The sequence below is a fragment of the Penaeus vannamei genome, chromosome 8 (genome assembly GCF_042767895.1).
Source record: "Penaeus vannamei isolate JL-2024 chromosome 8, ASM4276789v1, whole genome shotgun sequence".
NCBI lineage: Eukaryota > Metazoa > Arthropoda > Malacostraca > Decapoda > Penaeidae > Penaeus > Penaeus vannamei.
In genome coordinates, this window is record NC_091556.1 from 23,870,795 (window position 1) to 23,880,794 (window position 10,000).

At 35.8% G+C, this 10,000-nt stretch overlaps 1 protein-coding gene across 2 annotated transcripts in view; it reads right to left on the bottom strand.

The window, feature by feature from the left end:
- Positions 1–2,307: 2,307 nt before the first annotated feature.
- The window catches only part of LOC113810620 (methylosome protein WDR77), a 35,664-nt gene continuing 27,971 nt past the window's right edge, over positions 2,308–10,000 (bottom strand). For both annotated transcript variants that reach the window (XM_070124434.1, XM_070124433.1), the window contains exons 4-8: positions 9,531–9,685; positions 5,436–5,608; positions 4,261–4,456; positions 2,914–2,991; positions 2,308–2,684 (exon numbers count right to left, since the gene is read on the bottom strand). In XM_070124434.1, coding sequence (XP_069980535.1) covers positions 2,570–2,684; positions 2,914–2,991; positions 4,261–4,456; positions 5,436–5,608; positions 9,531–9,685 — 717 coding nt within the window. In that variant the 3' untranslated portion in view covers positions 2,308–2,569. The remainder of the gene's footprint in view (positions 2,685–2,913; positions 2,992–4,260; positions 4,457–5,435; positions 5,609–9,530; positions 9,686–10,000) is intronic.

The window sequence follows — 10,000 nt, forward strand, 5'->3', positions numbered from 1 at the left end:
TATTGCATTTTGTGGAATGTTATTTTTTATCAAAAAAATAAAATGCAACCAGTCTGTTTCTGCACTTGAAGTCATCTTTATTGCATTATGTAACAGCTTTATATTGTACACAAATATAACCAACCTATAATTCAACATAATACCAATTTTAAAATAGTCTCAAGTGTATACTTTATATGAAAACAGTTTTTTTTTTTCTTTTATGTACCATGTCCTGTGTGTTCTATGCAACTTTTTTTCTGCAAATCAATTTGGAACTTACTAAATTTTCACTAAAATCTTTAAACCATCATGCTACCTCTGTCAATTTCAGTTCAAGTATCTGTGCTCAATAGCATTATGAATTTTCTTACTCCTATACTTATCAAGAACATGACTATACCAAAAAAGAGAATATATATTTATATATATATATATATATATATATATATATATATATATATATATATGTATATGTATATGTATATGTATATGTATATGTATATGTATATGTATATGTATATGTATATGTATATGTATATGTATATGTATATGTATATGTATATGTATATGTATATGTATATGTATATGTATATGTATATGTATATGTATACGTATACGTATACGTATACGTATACGTATACGTATACGTATACGTACACGTACACGTACACGTACACGTACACGTACACGTACACGTATATGTATATATATATATATATATATATATATATATATATATATATATATATATATATATATATATATACACAACCTTAATATCAAAGGGAATGAGTAATTACCACAAAAATGTTTCAGGTTCAAGCCTATTCTGTTAAGACTGCAAGAGCTTACATTGAGTATAAGGGTTTTCTCTAAAACTAAATCATGGATCATGGTTAAGGAATAGGAGACTAAATATGGATATGCCAGAGACCATAATATAAGTACAGAGTTCATTGTTGCATTTTGATGCAAACCCTGTTCTATAAATTGTTACTGGTTAGTGGTTAAAAAGCAAAATGAATGTGATAGACATTAGAGATCATGTATCACTGTAGTAAAGTATATTAATGAAAAGGATAAAGAGGGGGATATGAGTTAATAATTAAATGTGCTACACATCAAGTCAGAATAGTAGGGTAAAGGGTAAAGAGGGGTGAGGGTTGAGAGGGTGAGTAAATGAGTAAATGGAGGATTGACAAAAGAGGGAAAGGGGTGAGTAGGGCAAATACCTTAATTGGAGGGTATGTATGCATCCAAGGAACGAAAACTAATCTATTAAAGAAAAGTGTGTGGGATTCTGCAAGGATATTCAACCAGTTGGGGGGGGCTGGGAAGGGAGGAGAAGTGAGGAAAAGGAAAGGAAATGTATGAGGACAGAACAACAGAATCTGTGGGACTGAAAGAGGAACTCTGCTTGGGGAACATAGGGGTGGAACAGAACATGACATCAGAAACGAGTGTGTGAAGTGACTAATACAAAACTGGCAAATGCCTTCTCCCAGCATTTGTTTTGATCCTGTACTTCAATCTAGCTATTTAATAGCACTTGTTATACACTTGAAGGTATATTAGTGATAGTAACAAAACTAAAGCAAATGTCTAAAATAAAATGAAAAATCTACATCCACATATGAACATATTCATACATGCCAGTTTAATTGCTATCTGCTTGTCTCTAAATCATTGAAACCCTTCACACAATGGAAAAAGGAAGAAATCATTGTATAATATGCTAAATATGAAGGTCTGTTCTTTCTTTATAACTGAACTTATCTTGACCATTATAACGGTTCAAACTGTCATACAAGCGACTGTAAGATGTATAAAATAATTCCCTTTCTTGAGTTTTGGTGTTTGAACTTGGATATTATAGGTATCTTTCCATGAATAATAATCATTTATAATTTTGGCAATACTTTCTTTCAATATTTCTCAACTTTTTGCCTAGGTTTACCTCTTTTTTATCTTAAATATATTGAATTTGTTATTTTGTACCAATCATATTTAAGAATCATCTGCATAGTGAACAAGGCTGTTAACAAATTGAATTGGAACACAGTAAGGGAAATTTTCTATCAAGTCATCTGTACTTACATTCTGTTTCTAGTTGTTATATACATCAAAGTGCTTGAACATTATAATTGAAAACAATGTATTCAGTAGTGATACTTTCTGCCTGCCCTACAGTCTGGAAAACTAAAAGTGAGTTTGTAAACTATATATCTGGTTAAATGAATACTAAAGGTAATCATTACCATATTTCAACAAATAATAAAGTGATATTTTTGTTCTGGAAATCAGGATCATCAAGGAACACACACATTAAGAGATGTCTGTATCATTCTGCTGAGACAGACATTTATTAATTTTCTACAAATGTAAATTCACATGAAAAGTCCAATTCTTCCTGTTTATTGAGAGATGCTGTATTGAGGAAATTAATGCTAATATTTCTTGGAATGGGAAAAGAGTCACTGGCAATGAAAAAGAAAAAAAAATACATTCTGTACTGATTCATCAGTATTTCCAAATGAGCTGTTTGCCCGAGATTACATCAAAAAGTAGTGCTTTACACCATGGAAAATTAATTACTTGTGGTATGCTCATGAACTGCTTTATCCCAACCACAAGTAAACAAAGTATTTCCATCCTTCCAGGCCAAGCCTCGAATGAAGTCATTGTGTCGTTCATCCTCGTATCTGGATTTAGATAAAGGAATACAAGATGAATAAGTGATAACATATAAACAACTAGTTTTAGTAAATGTAATTAATATTATAAGCAAAGAAGTCATAATAAAATATAAGATATTTATAAAACTAAACATACAATTAAGTTCATATCTCATAATCTATGATTCTTTCTTTAAACAATAAATAATCATTATAACACAAGTATAAAATCAACACAGTGCAACAAAAGATATACCTTGCTTTGATTGCTTCACTGTCAACATCTGCCACAACCAATTTACAATCATTCCCACAAATAGCAACTTGGCTTGGTCTGAAAATAAAATTTCCATTTAGAACTAAAGGTATTAACAACTCATTTATTCATAATTTCTGAAAATGAAAACTCCTTGCAACTTTCATCTGCAAATATTAAAGAGCTAAGGAACAATTCTCTCTTTATCTTCTTACTTATCATATGGTACCACATGCTGAAGCTAACCAACAAATAAAATTAATATGACTAGCAGTTTTGACATCTGCCAGTTAAGTTTTCCGAAAATCAGTGTTGGGGAAATGCAGGCCTTGTCTTTTCTCTCCCTCTCATTCATGATTTTTTGGTCTGTCTGTCTCATTCCTTCATTCTTTATGAGCCCTATCTTTATCTCCATGTTTGCTTTCCTAATTAATTTATACATCTATTTCCTGTCTTTTCCGATTTCTGTCTGTCTGGCCAAACTGCAGGCCTTGTAAGTTTTTCTGTTCACACTGAATTTCACTCTAAACTTGCTCTGGTTGATCTTTGCCTCTTTTACTATATGTGTCACCAGCTGTTCAGCAAATTTTGCCCAAAACATTCAGCAGATCATAAAAATATCAATAGATGCCATGTCAGACACAATAGCAGCACCAGCCAAACCTGTTGTGTTGTCATCAAGGCTTCCTCTGTTTTTCTGGGATTCACATTTGGCTCAGACAGCAGGTAAATTTTGAACTAATGAGATCAGGTGACATGTCATCAGGTCATAGCAAAAAAAAATGACACTAAGCAATACCTTATCATGCCACATTTTTATTTGCTCTGACCACCAGGCAGTGCAGCAAGAAATTGAGAGATGCCATAATTCAGGCACTTTTTTTTTTTTTTTTTTTTTTTTTTGTAACATCAGACATTGGAATTAGTCTTAATTACTCTTAATATTCTAACTAGTCTTTTTTTAAGTTCCCACACTTTTCCAGCAATGAGAGGTGATCTGACTGGTCAAGTGGGTGTAAAGTTAGGATTATCACTTCTTGACTACAAATACACTGCTCAGTTATTCAATAAACTAAAAGACAGTAGAATCACCTTGTGCATGGAGTGATCATGAATGAACACACATCCTTTCTCAACTGACTTTCAAAAAATTTGCTGTTCACCAATGGGATAATGGCAATTTTCATTAAAACTACTTATTAGATTTAATTATTTGTTGATGAATATTGTCAAGTGATACCATAGAATGGATTTTGGTAAAATTTCAATATCATTTTTGTAAGTTGTGAATCATAATCACATTCTTAAGAATTTCTATTAACAGGATTCAAAAACATTAGTGCTTACCTTTCTGGGTTGGCTGCAAGTCTATAAAGTGGTCTGTTTAGTGCTTGGAAACTTGTGATGTTGTAACTAAGGTTTGCTGTGTTCCGTAACACTATGGCACCACTCTGTACCCCAACCAAGTAGCCTTCTCCACCTGCTTCTCCCGTGCCAGTCCACACTACACACTCAGGTTTGTCATCCCAATCACGATAAACACCTAGTAAATGAAGGTTAGAATTATTATCAAGAACATGCACTGTCCACTGTGGTTTTGTTCTCAGAATTTTATATACTGACAGCCAAAATGCTCATGAAAGCATGTTCCCTTCACCTGCCCCTCATAATTTTTTCATGACGTGATGGTCACATCATACGGATCAAAAGGCTTAGGAAGTAATCCTGCACCTGGGCCTTTCTTGGCAAAAAACTTAACATGTCAACCACTGTGGAAGGGTTTACCCTTATGACCCGGATGACATGGCCATGCCGTCATGGAAAAATCTGGATTGAGGGTCGGGTGACATGAACATGCCATCACAGGACAAAATGGCCACAGGCCGGGTAATGAGAACTTGTTGTCATGAATGAAGGCCACAGTGACGGAAAAGAATCTGAGAACTGCCACCTCAGACTCAAAATTGTAGGTAGGGCAGCCCCTATAAAACATATTATGAAAGGTAACATAAAGTGATAAAATCTTCCTTACTGGCCATGGTAAGCCTGGATTATGTTGGGGAGACGAAAAGCCCACTCCTCTAGATCCCAACTAAACAGGGGAATACCATGACCATGGCTCTCCTTGGCTATTCATGAATGGCACAAAGTTAGCCTTTCATTTTTTCAACATGACACTCACACCTTTGGGAAGTCAATAGTTAAAGGGGTCTGAGAAGAGAAGGAAAAGGAATGCGGAAGAAGAGAAGATGATGTAAAATTATCTAAGTCGAGGGCTGAGGTCCAAGGTAGGGGTGATCCCCAGCATTGGGCCTCAGTCTCCATCTCCTAAGCCCCCATACAGCAACAATGGGTATGGGAGTGGTGAAAGGAGGCAAACCCTAGTTGTGAAAAGAAATTATTTTCACACATCAGAACCAAAAAACTTGAGAAATACTTTAAGAAGTACTAAAATAAAATCACACCTACAAATTACAAATATTTTATCACATTCTACATATTGACAATATGCCAATCCTTACATGAAGCAGGTTTTTGCAATCTTAAGTCCCACAGCAGCACATTGCCATCCATTCCAGTAGACAGAAATACTTGATCATTGGAGGGATGTGGGGCAAGTCCTGTCACCTGCTGTGAATGTGCTACACTTAACAGACGTGATACTATTGAAGTATGAGAGTCCCATATTCTTATGCTGCAAAGAAAAATAAAGTTTCTTATATTATGATTCCATTAAAAATGTTAGAAGATAACAAAATAAATATTAAACAATAGAAGCTTGTTTCTTTTCATGTCAAAATAAGTGTAAAATATGTGCAAATAATCTTCTAGAAGGTAAAGTTAAATAAAACCAATCACTAATTTCATATAACTGAACAGAAGTTAATCTAACATTTGAACTTAAATTTCATTTTTAAACCTGAAAAATCTTATAAATGACTAGAAGATGGGTGACATGTATGTACATGCCATAGCTGTTGTGGACCGAAAAACGGATGGCAACATATCATGCCCATTCCCGCAAAACTGGCTCGTTGGACATAGTTTGTTTTTCTCCGATAGTATCGGCATCATTTATATGGTAAAGATAGGTACACCTTCAAAATTATAATATATTAAATAAATTATAGAAAAACAAAAGCTTTTAGGTGCCAAATGTCGCTTGCAAACCACTGAACGAGCTGGGCACAAACAGGGGAAACTGCCGATGCGTGCCAACAATCCCGTTATTATGTCCACTTGCCAAACATTTTTTCCCGTCGGCATTGGGTTATAATTGTAAAATTCTATTCATTTATTACAGTAGTCATCAGAGTTTCTGCTCATTTTTTTTCAATCTGTAACAAAAAATCCACCCCAAGAAATGTGAAACCACTGTAAAGAGTCCTCTTAATCTACAATTCTCCCAGCAAGCAACCTACAATATTTCTGGCTTACAGTTCTGTTGAAGTCAACTTGGAGAATTCTTTTATCCTGGCTTTTATCTATATCACTGCTATTATTTCTTTTGTGTGTTTTTGCCTATTTAGCTGATTTGTTTTTTTCTTAGTTTTTCTGATGGTTGTTCTTTATGCTTTTTTATACAGTTTAATTTTTACTGTGAGTTTCTTTTTTATCATTTTAGTTAGTCATTTTACTGAATCTTAAGCTACTATTTTTATCATTGCTATCAGATGTTTACATTGTTTGCCGAGTTACACAGAAACGAAGGCATGAGATCTTTCCAAATCTCATTTCTATTCACACTAAAAGGCTTTTATTCGCTTTTATTTCTAATATTATTCAAACAAGTCAATTCACCATCAAATTATTAGTCTACAGCAGTCAGCTTTTGTGTTGTTACCCTTTTTTTACCAAGAATACAGGCTGCCTGAGCTTTAGCAGTGCACAGAGAAAAGCCAAGTTATGAGAACCTGGCACACTTCAATTTCCTTAGGAGATGGATGTGATATTTAAGAAATATTTTAGTTGAGCTTTGGCATTTTATTTATGTTTTTTACTTATTTCTTATAATCTACTGTCCCCTTAGGACTAGGCTGTTTTTATTTCGCTTTGCTTTTACTTAGCTGTAGCACTTGTTTGTTTTTTTCTTTACTTTTTGATTTAGTTATTTAGTTACTCATTGCTTCTATGCTGCAATATCTTAGAAACTTGTGCTTTTAGAGCCTTTAGTTATTATTTATTCATGGCAGCTCTTTCAGGATTTACGGACAAAGTTTACAATACCCCTCACAGGAAGGGGAATGGTCATGTTATAATAAAAAACAATGGTAGTTGTTTTGAAAATATTTTTTAGGCAATCCTGACCCATTATTCAGCATGGAAATGGTTTTCCAATGGCAGTATGATAAAGGGAATGGTAGTTCAGGGGAACTCCACATTCCATTGCAGCTACAAAGTGTGGCGTTGATCCTATGGAGGGGATAAGCCGCTACAGGCACTACAGACACTTTGACTCGGGGACACATGGGTGATAATCTACAGGCCTTGTAAACAAGGGCGCCACTGTGCTATGGTGGGTCAACAGGGTCTGGAGATGCCAGGGTGCTTGTCTGGCACTCGTGCCACAGTTCAGTGCCAACTGTGATTGTGTGTAGACAATGAAACAGACTATTCTTGGTGAATTTATTAATCCTATCAAAATCTGTAATGAATTTCATGTGACATAAATTAAAAAATTACAAAAAAATGATATATATGACACAAATAACCAAATGTTCTATACTTTCTTTTCTTGCACTGAATTATTTACTACATAGAGAAATGATATGGAGTCTGTGCAAGGAAAATAAGCTACTTCCATCTGGATAAAGCAAATCAAAAGATAAATATGGACATTGGAAATTGGCAAAAAGGCTAAAAAAGTTCACACAAAATAACTTTGCAAAGGGGAAGAACAGATTCTTGTCACCGCTCATGGGTGTTTATATGCACCCAGCCTACACAATGCATGCCCGGGATGTTGGCTACTTACGTAAAGCACTGCCTATATTTTCGGCATCATGATTTCCATGATGCAACATGATCCAACAGGTCAAGAGAGGAGTGAGATTCGGCAGGAATGAGTCTGCCAGTGAGGGCGGATTGTGCACTGGGATTCAGATGTAATTGTGACAAGGCATGAACAATCAGAATGACTGTGAAAGGAAATTTTACCTACTTGTTTTTGTAAGAGAAGGGTATTGTCAGAGTAAGAGGCTGTGGGGGGAATCATAAATAATCAGTCCCACTTGGTTGGGCCAAAGAGAGTACTCAAAAGGTTTGCAGAAGTGGAAGCAGTAGAAGAATGAGAGTGAGAGGAAAATGGAGTGTTGGGGAGTGAAATAGTTCGGGGGGGGAGGAGGGGGAGAGCAATAAGGGTGAATAATAATAATAAGAGAAGAGGGGGTACACAATAAAGATGACTGTAGTAGGAGATGAAGAAGAGAATATTGGGAGAGAGGAAGGGGTGCATTCTGGAGGTTGAGCAATGACCTGGGTGGGTGGTTCGGAATGGATAAAGTTGTCAGTAGACATCGAGTAGGGAGTATGAGTGTCAGTGGTTGGAGCTACGGTCAAAGGAGAAGCAGGGGTCAGAAAACCAACAAAATCAAATCTAAATAGACTAGTTAATGAAGTGGGAAGTCTTAATGCTCCTATCAAGGGTAAAGAACCTTCCTTTATGGCCATGGTATGCCTTAATAAAATGGGGAAAAGAAATAATGGTCTACCCTTCAGGGTCCCATAAGGGGTAAAGGCTAGCAGATTAACCAAGGGAATACCGCACCCAAAGGCTGTTCATGACTGACACAGCCTTTCATCCTTTCAACACGGCTCTCACACCTTTGGAATTGGACAGAAGGGGATGAAGAAGATATGGAAGAGGAAAAGGGGAGAAGAGGTCCAAGGTAGGGGATCACTACACTGGACCTCAGTCTCCCTCTCCTTAGCCCCCCCCCCCCGCACGTCAACAACGAGCAAGGGATGGGTGGGGGAGGGGGGGGGGGCAAGTTTGTTTTTTTTTGCCACTACTGGAGTGGAAGTGAACGGCCACCAAAATTCATACCATACCAGTAGTGGTCTCATACCATTCCCTAACCTTCTTAAACCTATCCCGCAATATCAGGAATTGTGTCAATTTCTCTTTACCAATCTAAGATTTTTTAACATTCTGATAGCATTTCAGTACCTTTGCAACAGTGACCTCATATCATCCTACCTTTGCCAATATTGTCCAAACCGTTCATTACCATTCCCAAAACATTCTGACTTCTGTTTTAAAATTGCACCAATTTCCATAATCACTCACAGTTCATTCCAGACCTAGTTGGAGTACACATCACCTTGCAAACATTTTTCATCAAGCACAAAATTCTAAAAAACAGCTGTTTGCACAGCAACTGGTTGGTAGTGGCAGCAACCTGCTGACAACAGGGAATGTTTGAGAACAGGAGGTAAACAGATGTGTGGAATGGGGGTATTGCTCTTTGTTTTGCTTATGGCTGGTACATATCTTGAAGATTCTATTCATCTTATTGGTTTTGTTTAGAGCAATTGATCAGAAAGCTATGGAAATAATATAGATTAATTTTCATATAAGTTATAAACATCCATTTCTAATTACCGCAATAACCTACCTCATATCAGCTGATCCTGTGATAATAGACTTATTATTACAGGTAACTTCGACACAGTGTATGGAATCAAGGTGCTCCTCTATCTGACACACACTCTGAAGCTGGCTGCCACTTCCTGATTTTGACACGGTGAAAAATTCAACAGTACCAGAATCCTGAAATTATTATTCTTTCATTACGTACAACATGCAGACAAATTCCTACACTGTAATATTACATGTTCCTCTGATGGGTATAGTCTAGTAGTGCTGAAGGGAAACATGTATCTTTGATGGATATTAAGTTGCAAAGATTTTACCTCTTCTCCCAAGGCAATGCAAGTTAAGAAAATTAATAAATATTATAAGAAGACATATTAACCCAATGCTATTGGGAAACTGTTGCTTTCCTTTAGTATTGTTTTGTTAAATGTTACTGTACATAGATAGCTCTGCTTGTGCTTAGCCACTAAGGTGTCAATTAGTAGATAT